Source organism: Equus caballus, chromosome 17 (assembly GCF_041296265.1).
Source record: "Equus caballus isolate H_3958 breed thoroughbred chromosome 17, TB-T2T, whole genome shotgun sequence".
Taxonomy (NCBI): domain Eukaryota; kingdom Metazoa; phylum Chordata; class Mammalia; order Perissodactyla; family Equidae; genus Equus; species Equus caballus.
In genome coordinates this window covers 100,656,058-100,674,370 of record NC_091700.1, presented here as the reverse complement: position 1 = coordinate 100,674,370, position 18,313 = coordinate 100,656,058, and the positions used below count along the sequence as shown (strand labels likewise).

At 47.5% G+C, this 18,313-nt stretch overlaps 2 protein-coding genes across 21 annotated transcripts in view; both read left to right on the top strand.

Moving 5' to 3' along the window:
• The window catches only part of DCUN1D2 (defective in cullin neddylation 1 domain containing 2), a 34,010-nt gene extending 20,725 nt beyond the window's left edge, over positions 1-13,285 (top strand). For 11 of the 18 annotated variants that reach the window (XM_070240521.1, XM_023621895.2, XM_070240522.1 and 8 more), the window contains 3 exons: positions 5,224-5,306; positions 9,804-9,900; positions 11,427-13,285. In XM_070240521.1, coding sequence (XP_070096622.1) covers positions 5,224-5,306; positions 9,804-9,900; positions 11,427-11,515 — 269 coding nt within the window. In that variant the 3' untranslated portion in view covers positions 11,516-13,285. Of the gene's footprint in view, positions 1-5,223; positions 5,307-9,803; positions 9,925-11,426 lie in introns of all 18 variants that reach the window. The other 7 variants (XM_023621896.2, XM_070240519.1, XM_070240520.1 and 4 more) reach the window with 1 other exon arrangement.
• Positions 1-18,313, top strand: part of ADPRHL1 (ADP-ribosylhydrolase like 1) — a 68,529-nt gene that overhangs the window by 20,713 nt on the left and 29,503 nt on the right. The window contains exon 1 of one of the 3 annotated variants that reach the window (XM_005601354.4): positions 15,476-15,942. The exons of 1 other annotated variant lie outside the window; for it this stretch is intronic. In XM_005601354.4, coding sequence (XP_005601411.3) covers positions 15,729-15,942 — 214 coding nt within the window. In that variant the 5' untranslated portion in view covers positions 15,476-15,728. Of the gene's footprint in view, positions 1-15,475; positions 15,943-17,835; positions 17,939-18,313 lie in introns of those variants that run through there. One more of the 3 variants, XM_023621889.2, reaches the window with a different exon arrangement.

Genomic DNA, 18,313 nt, shown 5'->3' with positions numbered 1-18,313 from the left:
TGCCAGGACAGGCCGTTGGAAGCTCATTGTGTGCAATTAAATTAAAGCCTCCTTTAGTTTGGACCTTGATTACCCGTAACTATCATCAGTGTTCTCGAGAAAACGTTACCGGTCTCTTCTAGAAACTAACAGATAGGCACCAGCATCACGGTACTGAAGAAGCTTTGAGTTGGGCTCACTCAGCATTCTTGGGGTGTCTCAGGAAGACTTGCCCGCTTAGCAAGGACGGGCACCACGTTCCTGGCAAGTGGTTCTCTCTGCCGTGAATATTATTTCTTCTTATGCTGCCTTTTCTTTTTTGACTTCTCTCCATTTCCTGGTTTCCCCTAAGTAATAGTCACCCAAACAGAAATATCACTTTCCATGCCTTTCTAAAATTTGGCTAATTCAGGTCTGAGTATAATTATTATACTTCAACAGCAAGATTTAGGTAATGCTTTACTTTGGAGCAGTTTAATTCTTTTTTCTTTTTTTAAAGATTGGCACCTGGGCTAACAACTGTTGCCAATCTTCCTTTTTTTTTTTAAGGATTGGCACCTGGGCTAACAACTGTTGCCAATCTTTTTTTTTTATCTGCTTTATCTCCCCAAACCCCGCCTGTACACAGTTGTATATCTTAGTTGCATGTCCTTCTAGTTGTGGGATGTGGGGCCGCCTCAACGTAGCCTGACGAGTGGTGCCGTGTCCGCGCCCAGGATCTGAACCCTCGGCCGCCGCAGCGGAGCGCGCAAACTTAACCACTGGGCCACGGAGCCGGCCCCCAGTTTAATTCTTAGAGCCTTATTTAGCTTCATTTTTCAAAGTGATAATTAGTCTGATCCAAATTTTAAAATAATGACAGTTATTCTTTGTTGTTATTAAATGGTTACCAGGAAAGGGCACCTTGAAATATTAGTAAATGGTAGTACGATATTATTTCTTTCTGTTTCATTCTGTAACTTTAATATTGTTAGTATAACTTAGGACAATTAAGTTTCTGCTGGAAATAATTACTTGATTTTATTGATATTTTGTAATCTATGGGATTCCTTAATGTTGAAATGCGAATGTTTGAGAAGGGTTAGCATTTCATTTAACTTTATGTGTAGGTGTTGTTTTAAGAACTTTTATCTTGTAATGCCAAGTTAACCTGCCAGAAATGGAAAAGTATTGAGGAAATTTTCTCAAAGTTACACTTTACCTTAGTTCCTTGCACAGCAGGGTCTGCAGACCCGCACATCAGCACATCTGGGGGCCAGAATTGCAGATTCTCAGGTGGCAACCCAGACCCCTATTCAGGTTAGTAATTGCTACATAACAAAGTACCTCAAAACTTAGTGGCTTTAAACAAGGATCATTTTTTTTTAACTTTTTTCAGGAAGATTTGCACTGAGCTAACTGCTGCCAGTCCTCCTCTTTTTGCTGAGGAAGGCTGGCCCTGAGCTAACATCTGTGCCCATCTTCCTCTACTTTATATGTGGGATGCCTGCCACAGCATGGCTTGCCAAGTGGTGCCACGTCCGCACCTGGGATCTGAACCGGCGAACCCTGGGGCGCTGAAGCAGAACGTGCACACTTAACCGCTGCCCCATCAGCCGGGCCAAAGGATCGCTTTTTATAGCTCGGATCCCATGGGTCGGGGTGTGGGCGGGGCTCAGCTCTTCTGTTCCAAGGGTGTCAGCTCAGACATTCAGGATGTTTCAGCTGGCGGCTGGTCTAGGTTGAAACGCCAGGAGGGACTTGCGCGAGGGGCTGATGCCTTTGTGCTCCTTCTCTTGGCTCCCATGGCTTCTTGCAGCGTGGTGGCCTCAGGCCGGAAGGGTGCTGCTGCAGAGGCCGCGGTGCTCCAAGCAGGGGAGACGGGAGCCGAGTATGTCTGAAGGCTCCGCCCTGGAAATCCTCCAGCATCACTTCTGTTTGTCACATTCAACACAGTTTTTTAAAAATTTTTATTGAGATAATGATAGTTTACAGCCTTGTGGAATTTCAGCTGTACATTATTGTCTGTCAGTCCTGTTGTAGGTGCACCACTTCCCCCTTTGTGCCCCCCCCTTCCCCTGGGAGCCACTAGTCAGTTCTCTTTGTCCACATGTTTAAATTCCCCATATGAGTGGAGTCATACAGAGATTGTCCTTCTCTATCTGGCTTATTTCACTTAACATAATACCCTCAAGATCCATCCATGTTGTTGTGAATGGGACTATTTTATTGTTTTTTATGGCTGAGTAGTAGTCCATTGTATATATATACCGCCTCTTCTTTATCCAGTCATGAGTCGATGGGCATTTAGGTTGCTTCCACGTCTTGGCTATTGTGAATAGTGCTGCGCTGAACATAGGGGTGCATGGGACTTTTGGAATTGCTGGTTTCAAGTTCTTTGGATAGATACCCAGCAGTGGGATGGCTGGGTCATATGGTATTTCTATTTTTAATTTTTTCAACACATATTTTTAATTCCATAGTAACTTCCAAAAGGGTGTAAATTAGAGTGTAATTGATTACCCAGTTTAAACATTCATTTTCTTTCTCCATGAATATTTCAAAGAAATTCAGTATGAGGATAAGGAATGTTTTGAACCATTTTTGCAATTGAGAGCTTAATGTGTTTAGCCTCTATTTTAAATGGATTTGCCTTAGAATCAGGCAGCAGAAAAGGTAAAGTTTACAGTTTATCCTGTAATTCCTTTACTGAGAAAAAATAATCTATTTTATGTCTATAGATAATTAAGTAAGATGTTTATCAAAATCATTTACTAGAGTAGTAGAACAGTTATTGATTTTGGTTCTTTGCTTCATGAGATTGAGAGACTCTGAAATTGTACTGAAGAAAATATTAGCCTCTTCAGGGAAGCGATTAGATTGAGCATTTCAAGTACTTCACACTCTATTTTAGATGGCTTTTTGAACGCTTTTAAAAGAAAGAAGGATGAATGATTTTATGACGACAAACCAAAAGTAGAACAATTGAATTTACAATTTCCAAAGTGTGTTACATGCTCTGTCTTCTGAAGGATTAAACATAAATTAAAGAGGTTGATAGAGGTGTTCCTGTAGTTCTAGAAAGAGCATAGGCAGCCGTGGAAAAGGGTCAGAACAAGAGACCTGTCCTTCATTTCCTTCAGGTTTGTGTGTCTGTGTGTGTGTGACTGTGTGCTGTGTTGTTTTATGTCAGATTATTCTGTAGCCTGTACTTAACTGGTAGTCATCCTAATAAAGAAGATAATTAAAGTTATTTGACTCTTTGTTTTAATGCAAGAAGCTTAGCATAGTTTCATACTGGCGGGAGTCTGGAATCAGTTGGCTTTGAGAAATCTTGATTTTTGAGGAAGTAAAGTTTCATGATAATTAGCTAATTTTCATCTGCCTGAAGATCCTTTTTTGACAGAAGGGGCATCTTCATTATCTAATTCTAAATGAAGCATCACAAACATAAATTTTAAATAGTTATACCTTCTTCTAAACATTTTCTTACTCAGGAGATAAGACTTTTCAGAGGTTATTGGGCAGAAAACAGCTGCTGTAAAGCTTCTTTGCGTAGCCGCCAGAGCACCTGCTGTCCTTGCTCTCAGTTCTCCAGTTCTGTCGTTTTGAGTTGTGTTGTTGTTATTTTGCAAATGGCTAAGTCCATCAGGACAACATTCAACATTTTTACATGGGTGACACTAAACGTTGAAAGTGCATACATTCGCTTTCAGTCGTGTTGTTTGCAGACCCACAGATCAGGAACTCTCTAAGAAAGGTTTCTAGGACGAAACTAGCCCAGAAGTTACCAGATTAACTATCCAATATAAAACTGTATTTTTCTTTCCTCCCCAGGTTTACCTCCATTTGTCAGTGTGAGACTTTGCATCATTACGATGAGTTGAGTATAGATTTCAGTTAATGTTAGCAGGACAAGACTAACCACCTTAGCATTACACGGCGGGCCCCATAGGTAAGGTTCCGCCAGCCCTTCCGGCCTCTCAGTTCCTTGAAACTTTCTGACCATTTGTCTCTTTCTGATGAAGACTGCAGGGTGTTTAAGATGGGAAGTCTGTAACGGACCTTAAACACACAGGGGGCGCAGGCATTTTATTTAGAGTTGGTTGTTACACAGGTGTCTCTTTTGCTTATCCAATTTTAACAGTGATCCACCCCGGAAATCTCAGGTGAGAGCTCCGACTTTCATAAATTCTGTCCAAGTGGGACCAAACAAGATGTAGGTGAAACTCTTCTGAAAAGTGTTTTCTTGGTATTTTTCATTTAAAAGAATCTGTCACCTTAAGTATTTATTCATCTGCTTTTCGCGTTAGTTTATCTGACATGTATACATAAACGTGTAGTTAGATATTGTTGTAACTGTTCTTTTATCGTCTAAAAGTGGAGAGCACCATTCACCGTGATTTGAGGTGGTCAGTTGTGAGAAGTAAGCTCCTCAGCCCCTTTAGGTGCTTGCTCATCAAGCGTATAGAAAGAACTAGATGTTAAACTTCGTGGGCAGAGAAGAAATCAGTATTCCAAAATCATGCATCGGGATAATATTCTAATGCAGCCTAAACTCACGTTCCTATTCCATTAAAACGCAGTTTCAGAGGGAGCCCTGCAGCGGGGGTCTGCACTGAGTGTGGGGGGCTGCTGCCTGGCGGTCGGGGAGAATGCGGACAGACATGGGTTAAGAGCCAGTCTCGATTTGTCAAGATCCTGCATCAGTGAAAGTGATCTTCCCTGAATGTGTTCGTTTCTCTTGACTCCGCTTGGAGAAATTCAAGTCCTTAAAAAGCTTCTGTGGTTGGCTTCTGAATCCGATTCTGTTTTAATGGCGAGACAGGTCCGTTTGAAAAGCACTGTACCCCTTCCTTTCTAAACAAGTTGTTTAGCTTGTAGTTCGGCCCTTAGAAAGCACATTGGCCTATTTCTAAGAAACAAGTGATATACATTAATAGTATCTAAGTTGGTTCAGGTTTAAGGGAAGCTGGATGTGTATGAAAATAAGTCTTCAAAGCTGATTAATTAGGTGATAATTATTTACATGTTCAAATAAAGTAATAGACAACTTTTTTAAAAGGCATTTTCCAAGAGTTATAAAATTAGATTACATACAACTTCGGAACAGTTCCGTAAGGATTAGGCCTCTTATGACGCTTGGGTAAGACTGCTGAGTTTTATTAAGCAAGTGTATATCAATGTGCTAAGATAAGTGGTCATCTTTTGTGCATGGAAAAAGAAATTGGGATTTATTAACTGTTCTTTCTCTTTTTTTGCCAGATTTAGAAATGGCTATTGCATATTGGAATTTAGTATTATCTGGAAGGTTTAAGTTTTTAGATCTGTGGAACACCTTTCTGTTGGTAAGTGTCCTGCTTCTTGCCGTGTGCACAGCGTGAAGGCAGGGGTGGGGGCTCTTCAGGTGGCGTGGCTGTACATATGTCTAGCCAAAGTGGTAGACGTGGTGTGGTGGTAGATGGAAGGCCCACCCAGAGATCCAGGGAGCCCCCAGGTTGCTGCGCGGCTTTGCCGCCAGCAGAACGCACAGCCACTGAGCTTCAGGCGGGCTGCCTGGGGCTGGCCCACGGTGGCTCGAGGCAGCCACGCATGGCTCCTTCTGGGCGGGGTTTCAGATATCTGCTGCAGACCTTGGCAGCCACCCGTTTATCACCTTTTCTGAGGAACCCAAACTACTTCTGCACTTCCTCTGAGAAAGTATCCGTACCACACGTCTGTCGGCTGATAGGGTTCCAAGTCTGGGCGGCGTCCCATTGTCAGTGGAAGCCCGCCGCTGTGTGTGCTCGTAGTCATGCCATCTGAAAACGTACTTCACGGTGCTCAGGAGGAAAGGAGCGCTCAGCAGGCCCTGGGGAGCGAGTCCTCTGTGCTGGAGGCAGGCGTTCTGGTCGTGCCTGGCCTTGCTAGCCAGACGGGTCTTCCTGGCGTGAATTGTGGGAAGCAGGGGCAGCTGTGGGCTGTTTGAAGTGCACGGGGTACAGCCTGACTCCAGCTGGACAGCCCTGCGCTGGCGGCTGTGCCCAGAGCCCCGGGGTCCCGTCCATGGCGCATGGGCCGGTCGTCACGCGGCACAGGCCCTTTGCTGAGAGCAGGGTCTCAGGCCCTCCTGGGAGCAGGTGGGGAGGCCTGGATTCACTCCAGCAGGTCGTAGGGGCTCGGCTCCAGCACTCAAAGGTTTCGTGGCAGACGCTCCCAAGACAACCTCCACACACGTGCACAAGAGGAGCAGGGGCGCTCCCACCTCACTGTGAGAGCAGCACATGGGGACACCAGGCGCCCGGCAGTAGAGGGCAGGACAGGAATGCAGAGCGCGGAGCAGTGAGGTGCCCGAGTCTCGTTACACACCTCGCTCGGGATCCGTTTAACACAGTGTGCGGGGAAGACACAAGTTGCAGAGGATGATGTATGATGTAGTAGCGGTTAGATAAATGTTGTGAGGCATGAGACAAGCTTTTAAGTCGTTGATGAATCTGTGCGCATGTGCTGTGTGTGCAGAGACGGGCGTGAGAGTGGCGGAGACCGTCAGGAGGGGAGACAGGGCCGTGCTGGGTGTGCAGGGACGGGCGTGAGAGTGACGGAGGCCGTCAGGAGGGGAGACAGGGCCGTGCTGGGTGTGCAGGGACAGACGTGAGAGTGACGGAGGCCGTCAGGAGGGGAGGGAGACAGGACCGTGCTGGGTGTGCAGGGACAGACGTGAGAGTGACGGAGGCCATCAGGAGGGGAGGGAGACAGGGCCGTGCTGGGTGTGCAGGGACGGGCGGGAGAGTGACGGAGGCTGTCAGGAGGGGAGACAGGGCCGTGCTGGGTGTGCAGGGACGGGCGTGAGAGTGACAGAGGCCGTCAGGAGGGGAGACAGGGCCGTGCTGGGTGTGCAGGGACGGGCGTGAGAGTGACACAGGCCGTCAGGAGGGGAGACAGGGCCGTGCTGGGTGTGCAGGGACGGACGTGGGAGTGCTGGAGGCAGGGAGATGAGACCGTCAGGAGGTGTGGAGACAAGGGCTGGGGGTTTCGGCTTTCCTTCTTCAGCTCTGTGTTACTCTCCAGGTTTTTGGTAAATCTGAAATACTGAATAACAAAGAAATTTTTACAAAATTGTCCCATCCCACCCCAAGATCTACCTGGTATATAGAAAAATAAATGTCTCGAAATGCAGCTTACCTGTTTTCCTCAGTGTTTCTGAGCTGTTGGGGTCTAGTGGGGATTCACACTGTCCTCCTGTTTGACTGAAACAGGAGTTATTATCTCTGTATGTTAGATCTTTGGTTTTATTTTTTTAAATATTTACTTTCTATATTTGCTCATTGGCATTGTGTAGCCCCCCACGCTTGTCCCAAGCACTATTATTTATTTGCTTGTTTGAAAATTGTAATACTCAAAGCAGTAAATAAATCAATTCTCCCCAATTTTATATACACATTTTACATAGTTCCTGTTAAAATCCATGCAGGATTTTTTATAGATATTGGCAAGATTATTCTAAAATTTATGTGAAAAGGCAAAGATACTAGAATAGCTAAAACAATCTTGAAAAAAGAAGAAAGTGGGAGAAATCAGTCTACCTGATGTCAAATTATAGCTACAGTAATCAAGATTGTGTGTTACTGGTACAGGGATAGGCACAGAGATCAATGGAAAAGAATAGAGAGCCCATAAGCAGACACAAACATATCCAATTGATTTTTTTAATAAAAGTGCCAAAGAAGTTCAATGGAGGAAAGAAAATTTCAACTTATGATGTTGAAGCAAGTGAACAGCCATATCCAAGAAAAATGAACATTTAAGTCTCACACTTTGTACAAAAATTAATTTAAAATGGATCACAAACATAAATGTAAAATGTTAAACTATAAAAGTTTTATAGTTTAAAAGTATAAAGTATAAAAGTATAGTATAAAAAGAAAAGAAGCATAGGACAAAGTTTTTGATACGTAAAGCCAAGAGTTCTTAGACTTAACACCAAAAGCACAGTCCATAATTTTTTTTATTGAGTTAATGATAGGTTACAATCTTGTGTGATTTCAGTAGTACATTAATGTTTGTCATTCGTGTTGTAGGTGCACCACTTCACCCTTGGTGCCCACCCCCCACCCCACCTTTCCCCTGGTAGCCACTAATCTGTTCTCTTTGTCCACATTTTTAAATTCCTCATATGAGTGGAGTCATACACAGATTATCCTTCTCTAACTGGCTTATTTCACTTAACATAATTCCCTCAAGGTCCATCCATGTTGTTGCAAATGGAATGATTTTGTTCTGTTTTGCAGCTGAGTAGTATTCCGTTGTATATATGTACCACATCTTCCTTATCCATTCGTCTGTTGATGGGCACTTAGGTTGCTTCCATGTCTTGGCTATTGTAAATAATGCTGCAATAAACACTGGGGTGCACAGGACTTTTGGGATTGCTGACTTCAAGCTTTTTGGATAAATACCCAATAGTGGGATGGCTGGATCGTATGGTAGTTCTATTTTTAATTTTTTGAGGAATCTCCATACTGTTTTCCATAGTGGCTGCACCAGTTTGCATTCCCACCAGCAGTGTATGAGGGTTCCTTTTTCTCCACAATCTCTCCAACATTTGTTACTATTAGTTTTAGATATTTTTGTCATTCTAACGGGTGTAAGGTGATATCTTAGTGTAGTTTTGATTTGCATTTCCCTGATGATCAGCGATGATGAGCATCTTTTCATGTGCCTATTGGCCATCAGTATATCTTCTTTGGAGAAATGTCTGTTCATGTCTCCAGCCCATCTTTTAATCTGGTTGTTTGATTTTTTGTTGTTGAGTTGTGAGAGTTCTTTATATATTATGGATATTAAGCCTTTGTCAGATATATGACTTACAAATATTTTTTCCAAGTTAGTGGGTTGTTTTTTTGTTTCAATCCTGTTTTCATTTGCCTTGAAGAAGCTCTTTAATCTGATGAAGTCCCATTTGTTTATTCTTTCTATTGTTTCCCTTCTCTGAGAAGACATGGTGTCCGAAAAGTTCCTTTTAATACTGATGTCAAAGAGTGTACTGCCTACGTTTGCTTCCAGAAGCCTTATGGTTTCAGGTCTCACCTTTAGATCTTTGATCCATTTTGAGTTTATTTTGGTGAATGGTGGAAAAGAATGGTCAATTTTCATTCTTTTACATGTGGCTGTCCAGTTTTCCCAGCACCATTTGTTGAAAAGACTTTCTTTTCTCCATTGTAGGCCCTCAGCTCCTTTGTCGAAGATAAGCTGTCCATAGATGTGTGGATCTATTTCTGGGCTTTCAATTCTGTTCCATTGATCTGTGCACCTGTTTTTGTACCAGTACCATGCTGTTTTGATTACTGTAGCTTTGTAGTATGTTTTGAAGTCAGGGATTGTGATGCCTCCCGTTTTGTTCTTTTTTCTCAGGATTGCTTTAGCAATTTGGGGTCTTTTGTTGCCCCATATGAATTTTAGGATTCTTTGTTCTAATTCTGTAAAGAATATCATTGGGATTCTGATTGGGATAGCGTTGAATCTGTAGATTGCTTTAGGTAGAATGGACATTTTAACTATGTTTATTCTTCCAATCCATGTACATGGAATGTCTTTCCATAATTTTTTTTAAATGATAAATGAAATTTCAAAATTAAGATCTCTATCCTGCAAATGATTCTCTTAAGAAGATGAAAAGATGAGCTACAGGCTGAGAAAAATGATGTGTAAATCATAAATTCTACAACCGAGCACCATTATTTTTAACTGTTAACAATTTTGTTATGGTGCTTATTCCTCATCAAATTATGCACTGAGGTGACCAGGCCCCAGAACGCCTGAGAGTTACATCTGTGGTAAATGTGGTGGGTTTTTCTCTCCTGTGTTAGGAACATCACAAAAGATCGATCCCAAGGGACACTTGGAACCTTCTGCTAGATTTTGGAAATATGATTGCGGATGACATGTCCAACTACGATGAAGAAGGTACGAGAGGCTGCTGTGCTCCAGGTGACCGCCGAAATGTGTGCACGGACTTCTCCTGCCCCAGGGCGCAGGACAGCGAGTGGGGCCAGGCGGTGGGGTGACGGGCCCTGGGATGCGGGACAGCAAGGAGGGACCAGGTGGCCGGATGACGGGCCCCAGCTGACCCCTGGTGCTGCCCCATCAGAGACATGGGGTGGTGATGATGATAGTATCCACTTCACTCTGTCCTGTGAATCACACAAAAGGACAACAGGGCTTCGTGTTTAGTTTACAAGAAGAAGACGTCCTCTCCAGTGAAGCTTCCAGAACTGGACGTGCAGAGGCCCTGGGGCAGAGCCATGGCGTAGACAGGTGTCTGGAAGCCACTGCGGCAAGTTCCTGATCTGGGGATGACTCAGGGCCGTGTTACCATCGTGCTATTTAAGCTTATTTGGAGATTCCAGCTCATATTTACTTACATGAACATAATCCCATGCAGTCGTCCCCACCCCCAGGTATTTCGAGACACTCAGTCAGGAACGTGTGAATGCCGGCCTCGCTGGGCACCCTGCTGCACAGGGAAGGAACGGACAACCTGCGCACCTGCCCCTCTGCCTCCTTGGTGCCCAGCTAGGAGGTGACCCCTCTGGGACAGGGACGTGCTCCTCCTCCTCTCTCTGTTCTAGGAAGTGAAGGCTCCTCTGGCGGCACTCACAGCCCTGGTGGGGTTGTGTTCTCAGCACTCTCACTGGCTCACATAGAGCAGGCACTCAGTGACAGCACTCACTGCCCTGGTGGTACTGTGTCCTCAGCACCCTCACACAGAGCAGGTGCTCAATGACAGCACTTACTGCCCTGGTGGGGCTGTGTCCTCAGCACCCTCACACCCCTTGCACAGAGGAGGCACTTAGTGACAGCACTCACCATCCTGGTGGTACTGTGTCCTCAGCACTCTCACATCCCTCACACAGAGTTAGGCGAATAGCCCAGCTTTCAGGAGCTCTAGCCACAGTGGGTGAGACAAGGCACATCTACGTGAAAAGGTGCCAGCAGCATAAAGTAGCGAGTGTCTGGCTGGCCAATGATGGTGTCTGAGTATCCTGGGCGTTTAGGGGCCCCTTGGAGTGGGGAGGTGGGCCGGCCTGGGTGGGGGCTTGGCTCAGGAAGAAGATAGCACTCCTACTGGCCAGAACGCCGAGCTTTGAGGAAAGCAGCTGCAGGGTTCAGCCTGAGAGGGCAAAGGGTCCCCTGCAGTTCCTGACAGCTGCGGTGTGGGGCTGCTGCGGTGTGGGGCTGCCGTGAGGACACGCAGGCGGCCTGCCCTGTGCAGCATCCTTGGAGAGGGCCGCGTCTGCAGGAGCACAGCAGTATCCGCTGGCCCTGGTCTGGCCAGAGCAGAAGACACGGCAGCTTCAGCCCACTTGTTAAGTGAAACACAGGCTCATTTGAGTTCTTGAAATGCAAATGTTGGATTGTGAAAACAATGCTTGGATATAAAATCATGCTCTAAAGTGTTGACTTTTTTGAATCTTTTTGCTTTCCTTTAGGGGCGTGGCCTGTTCTCATAGATGATTTCGTGGAGTATGCACGGCCAGTAGTCACAGGTGGCAAACATTCAGGTGGACTAAGATTATGAAGCGCAGGGCATCCGGCGAGGAGACATTTGGTCAGTTGCTGTGCTCGTGTGTCGCTGATGTCGGGAGTCGTCCTTGAAGGGTCCTGAGTGGGACGACCTCCTCACTCTGCGAAGGAAGGTGCCTGGAGTCCCTCAGAGGACGGCTGCCTCGGAGCGTCTGGGGATGGGCCACGTAGCTGTCACTTTAGGAGATTTCTGCATGGTTTTTATATTTATGGAAAAGTAGCCTGGAGCTGTTTGTGGGACAGCAGAGCGCGCTGTTGGCCGTGGTTTGAAGTGGACAGAGCAGTCACCATGCCCCACCGAGTTACCCTAATTACACTTGAAAACAGTGGAGGCGGTTGTATTTTTATACAAGTCAGGTCTGTTAAAATGTGCGCTGAAGAAGATCTTGTCGTGGGTTCTAAGGTTTTTTAAAGTTGATGCCAGGAATTCAAGCTATATATTTTTTGAATTATCAAATATCTAGATTTGCCAGATTTATTTTTGCTTTAGTTTCCTACAGACGGTCATCTGAGAATCACTCCATGGTTTTAATTCCCCGCTGCTGTTTGCACAGCGATGGCACACAGGGTGTGACTCCAGGAGTTTTCTTTTCAACTGTTGACAAGTCAGCAGGCCTCTTTTACTTCTAATAATGTCATTTAAACTTCCTAAGAAGTTTCATAAAGTATGCTTTTTTAAAAAATGTATTTTATCACATTTAAAAAGACTTTTTCCATGAAAAATATTTATGAGTGATGAATTATAGATTTAAAAATCAAGTGAGTGGTTTTCTTTCGATGTCTGAATACCTTAATGTCCCCCTCCAGCCCCTCGTGTGGCCGTATACAGTGGAGCTAAAATACACATCACTGTCCAAAAAACCCCAAGCGGAATCCTCCGCCTCTCCGGTGCAGCTGGGAGCAGAGGCTGTGCCATCAGAGGCAGCCCGCCGTGCCGCCTGCTCTCCTCTCAGGAAGCTCTGAGTGGTGTTTGGAAAATCACTGTGTGGACTCTACCTCATGTTTAAGAGACCTCCACGTCACCAGCGTGCCTGCTGCCCGGCCTGCAGCCCAGGTCATGAGACAGACTAACTGGGCTACTTCACAGGAGAGAGGAGATGCACCTCAGATTTCCTGTGACGGGTGCCTGAAATGCGTCGTTGGATTTGACTCCCAGATGGAGATTCACTCCGTGCTGCAGGAAGCGTCGGTGTCGCCGTGAGGTTTGTGTGCACCTGCTGTGTGTGGACTAGTGTGCCTCGAGAAGCAGTCTCTCAGGGCAGCAGGCCATGGAGGATTGGAAAGGGGGCTGGGGGCCTGGAGACCGCAGGCGAGGCTGCTGCAGGACGCACTAAGTCACGGCTCCCCCGGTCCCCGCTTCCACGGCTGCAAAGGGAGAAAGATCGTCTCCGCCTGCAAGTCTGTGACTCTAAGAGAGCACTTATTTTATATGATAAATCTGACTCTAATAAAAACCTCAATTTTAAAGTATCCTTCAAGGCTTCATGGATTCTTGACGTGTAAGTGTTCTGTTCCGAGAAGGTTCTAGAACCCAGGTAATCCTGTATAGATTATGGAGGTCTGCGACACTTCTTAAGATTTACAGTTTATGGAGAAAAAGTGCTCTGCAGAGTTGTTTATCGATAGGTATCCAAACATTAGTATTTGGACAAAGGCTCTTCAAAGACTCGTGGGTTTCTTTTCCTTCTGTTACACACGTTTAAGTCAGGCATGCTCTGAGAGTGCCGAGAACTTCAGAAACATTAAAATAAATTATTTTCTCTGGTGTCGTGGTGCCGTCCTTTTAATTCTGTTCCCGGACGCTCAGATACTTATACCAGATATCAGGAGAGCCGCCTCCATGGTGAGTGGACCAGGCCCTGTGGGGACCTTCCACCCCTGCGCGGCCTGCCACCCCAGGTAAATGACCACGCCCCAGACGGTCAGCGTCAGTCATTTAGTTTCCTGGTAAGTATCACATAGCGAGCTAAATAGGACTGTTTCCATGTGAAAAATTACAGATCCGATACAGAATTTCCTTGAGTCGATGGGAATTATATACTAGAATACACTGAAATGCAAACTCTAAATAATAGTGAAAATACACAAATTAACGAAACACCATAGCTTTAATAAATACATGTTACCTGTGCCTTCGTAGATGCCTTCCAGGAGTTTCTGGGAGAGACATCACATGCCTTTCTGCCTTAGTGACATAATACACGAGAGATTTAACTTAGTCAAGTTTAAGCGTGGCGTTACATGCATCTCAGACTTCTGGCTCTGTGAGCAGGGGTAGGATTTTTCCTGTTTGTTCCTATATCCACAGCTCGCAGCACACGGTCGGGCTCAGGAAATGTTGGATGAACAAGTCAGTGAACTCCTCTCGCCTCTTGCTGTTTGCTGACAGAGGCCAAATATTGGGGAGTTGCTCCCAGCATCTTCAGGAAAGGTTTCCACCGCCTCAGAGGCAGCAGAGGAAACTGCCCTCAGCAGTAGATGCTCCTGCCGAACGATGCTGTCCTGCCTCCGACGGTGGCCGTCTAAATGACGGGCGGCTCTGTCCGTCTGTCCTGTTGGGTCGGGAGCCTGCATACCAGCAACCCAGGGCCCTCTGGGCTGTTTGAAGGACTCTGTCTCAGGACCTCTCAGAATCGTGCCAGCTGGAATCATGTTCCAGCCTCGTTTTGTTTTTTTTTTTAAGATTTTATTTTTTCTTTTTCTCCCCAAAGCCCCCTGGTACATAGTTGTGTATTTTTAGTTGTGGGTCCTTCTGGTTGTGGCATGTGGGATGCTGCCTCAGCATGGCCTGATGAGCAGTGCCATGTCCGTGCCCGGGATCCGAACCAGCGAAACCCCGGGCTGCCGAAGCCGAGTGCACGAACTTAACCACTGGGCCACAGGCCAGCCCCTCCAGCCTCGTTTTCAACAAGTGCTGCCCCAATACTATATGTCCATTTAAATGCATCTCAGTGTCTTGTTATTAGCGAAAGAGAGGTTTTTACCAGATGTGTTAAGAAGCCCAGGTGAGACATCCTCCCACCTCTGGTCTGATGTGCAACCAGGCCCCCGGGGACCCTGTCACTCTCCAGGGCTGGGGGGCAGCCAGAGGCACTGCTTTCCTAACTGCTTATTTCAAATCAAGATCCGTGGTTTACACAAGTAGAAGGACCTACAACCAGAATATACAACTATGTACTGGGGGGGCTTTGGGAAGAAGAAGAAAAAAACCAAAACAAACCAAAGAAGATAGGCAACAGATGTTAGTTCAGGTGCCAATCTTTAAAAAAAAAGATTCATGGTTTACATGTTCCGCCCCACCCCCCAAGGCCCATCTGGTCTTGAATGGCGAGTGTTTCAATGCACGAAGCTTAACGATGGTGCCATCCCGGGTGCCCCCAAGCCTTGGCCCATGCCCTGGCCCACATGCTCCATTCTGCAGTCTGGACGCTGGATTGAGAGGCCGCTTTGTAACCTTTCACACTGGGCTGGATGCTCTCTCTCCTTTACACTTGGCGTTTTCTAAGTTTTGTATCAAACACTTTATAATCAAAAACCAAGTTTTCTAAAAAAATAAAACTGTGCATGTGATGGATGAATCTCAGCATTATGCTAAGTGAAAGAAGCCAGGTGCAAAATGCCACACGGCGGGTGATTCCATTTATTTGAAACTGTAGAGAAGGCAAAGCCACAGAGACCGAGAGCAGATGAGCCTGGTGGGAGCAACAGGGAGCAGGTGGGCAAGGGGACCGGACGATGGGGGTGCTGAGATGGCTGAGAAGGTTGCACTGCAGCACACATTTGCACGAACTCATCAGGCGTGCCTGGAACGTGGTGAATTTAGTGTGTAAGTTCCACTTTAAAGCTTTAGCAGCGTGTGCACCTCTCAGGAACACTGTGTGAAGGTGGCTCCTTCGCCGTCGCTGCTCTGTGAGCGAGCATCTGGGGCTCTGCCTGCCGGCTGAGCCACAGCTCCTCCATCAGGACACAGAAGGGAGCTGACGCCCTCCGCGGGCTCTCCAGAAGGTGCTGTGAGCTGCGGGGCTAGAAAGATTTTCTCTTTGGTGCCACCTGCAGAGTCAGAAAAGGAGTGCCTGGCCATTCCAGGAAGCTCCCGACAGCAACACAATGACCAAAATAGAGGTCAGCGGGGCAGCCTGAAGCCCGCCTCCGCCACCCTGAGGCCACAGAGCTCCGCAGCTGTGCATGCAGAGGGGCCGCCTCCCAGGATGGAGAAGTTTCAGGCCGCGATGCTGCTGGCGAGTGTCGGGGATGCCCTCGGTTACAGAAATGCCTGTGGGGAGACCAGCGTTTCAGGCACGAGGACCCAGGGGGAGCTGCACAAAAGCGGGGGGCTGGACCACCTGGTGCTCTCACCAGAGAAATGGCCGGTGAGCGACAACAGCATCATGCACGTGGCGACGGCCCGGGCACTGACCACAGGTAAGACGTGGCCGCACCCTCGGCGCCGGGTGAGCCGGGCTCTCACCATCAAGGAGCACCGAGCTCTGAAGACGGACAATGCAGCCTTCAGCCATGGTGTCACCCGATGCCGCTGCTAAAAGTGGCCATTTAATACACGCCGGCGTGGCTCGGCAGATGGGGCGCAGGCGGGCTGCTCCTCTGCCGTTCCTTCGTGTGACGGCCTGGTCTACCTTCTTATCCATGGGTTTGCTGGCTTTTCATTGTGTTGGTAAAATGTTCACTAAGCTGAGCTGTCTGTCTCTGGAGTGAAAACCAATTAAATCTCTCGCTGTGGAGTTGTTTTGGGTGAGGGGCTAGCTTTTCACTACAGATGTTAAGGTTTCTTCTGAATTTATTTCAAAAGAACATAAGATAATAAGCCAGTTTGAAATTTGGACCCATTAAAGTAATGTTGTTTGGAGATTACTTCTAAATTCCAATGAATTCAGGTTAAAATGCCATCTATCAAAATAGGATTTAGATTGGATAGTTCCTTAGACACAAATATGTCCTAAGAAAATGTGATAAAATCGGTTGGATTTGGGGGGGAAAACAAAGTTTCTTGAAATACTCTTTAAGTAACAAGTTGATTCTAGGATTGAAGTGTTTTTATGTGAATTTCGGAGAAACAGCAGGTGTGTAATAGGTGGCACAGCTTTCCTGTAAGTTACTTGCTCTTTAAAAGCCTGTGAGCATTGCTAGTATGTCATCACAAAATGAAAATCCGAAGGCAGCTGACAAGTCAATGAAGCTTCGGTTGCGCGCCCCCCGCCGCCCCGTGTCTGCTGCGAGCGCTCGGTTTAGCTCTGTGGTCATCGTGCAGGAATGCCGTCCGCTCCCTGGCAGGTTCCTAAATAACTCAGGAGAGCACCAGAGCCCCGCAGATAAGATAAAGGGTCCGGCGGCGGGAGGTGGCTCGGCTCCATGTCTGCACAGCTGTGAAGGCCAAACCCGTCCAGAGCCCGAGGTCCCCAGGCCGGCTCTCCCGGGCCTTTGTGCTGACAGGACCCACAGCGTTCTTGCTACCCCGGGGCCTGCGCGGAGCTCGGCGTGTCCTGTGCTCTGGCTGCACCGCTGGCCCTTGCTCGGGGACTGTGCTTCCGTCCTTTGTGTCGGATGCACAGGTACACACCCACACAACCCACGCGCCCTCTGCGTGCTGCCCTCGTCCCCTCGAGCCCTGCTGGACGGCAGGATCCAGGGGCACTTCTGTCCTGTGTGGTGACCCGGGACTGTCTCCTGCACGGCACGTGTGCTGTGGGTGCCGTGCTTTCTGAGCTCAGGTTGGTCAGGTCCTCTTGGCAGAAATAGGACATGGTCACTCCCCGGTGTGAAATTTCTGCACCGAAGGGGATTGGGGACATTTGGGGCTTTGTTTCCAAGGAGGAAGATGAGTTCCCTCTACGGGACCACACCCCGCTGTGGGAGGGGGTGGCCACCCGGGCGGCAGCCTCTGGCTGTGGGTCACCAGGGGACCCTGAAGCCACTCTTCCAGAAGCTCAAGCACATTTTCTGCCACTCACTAAGTTGAAATTTCAGTTTAGTTTTCAAACAGCTTCTTCCTTCTTGAGAGAACAGATCATAGTCTCCAGAAGGGCCTCTGAGCCACGTCAGTAATGGCGACAGCCAACCTCACACAGCACAAACGGTGTGCCAAGCACTCTTCTGACTCCCCATCCATCATCATCCGAGCCTCGTGCCACCTGAAGGTTGACTTTGTTATAGTTTTACAGACAAAAGAACCAACTCACAGAGAGGTTAAGTAACTTGCGCATTGCCACATAGCGAAGTGAGTGTCCAAGTAGGGACTGGACCCCAAATAACCTGGCTCCAGCGCCTGTGTTCTTGAGCACTGTCCCCACCCCCTCAGGTCACTGGCCATGCAAGTATTTCAAGGATCCCAGTGGACATCTTCAACATGTTTTCCAAAGACAGGCAGACTTTACAAAGTGGAGCTGCATCTTGGCACGTTCGAGTAAGTTTCCCTAGTAAGTGCCTGAGGCTGACAAGCCACGTGGCTGTGTGGCCTGCCATCAAGCAAGTGTGGTGCAGACGGCTAGGTGCTGGTGTGACATCCTGCTTCCCGGCGTATCTCTGAAGAGCGTGGTGTTGGACGAGAGCAGACTTACCAGCTCCTAGCGTCCAGCACCCAACAGGAGGTGGGCAACCCAGCATGCACAGCTGGTGGGCAAGGAGCTCTCAGCCACGCTCCCCGAAGGCTCCCATGTACGTGGCCCCATGTCCGTCACCCGAGAATGAGGGGGCTCACCCTCGGGGGCTCTGGAGCCTTGGGCTCCTAGTCTCCACCCCCCCATTACCAGCTGTGCGCCCTCTCTGAGCCTTGCTGTGG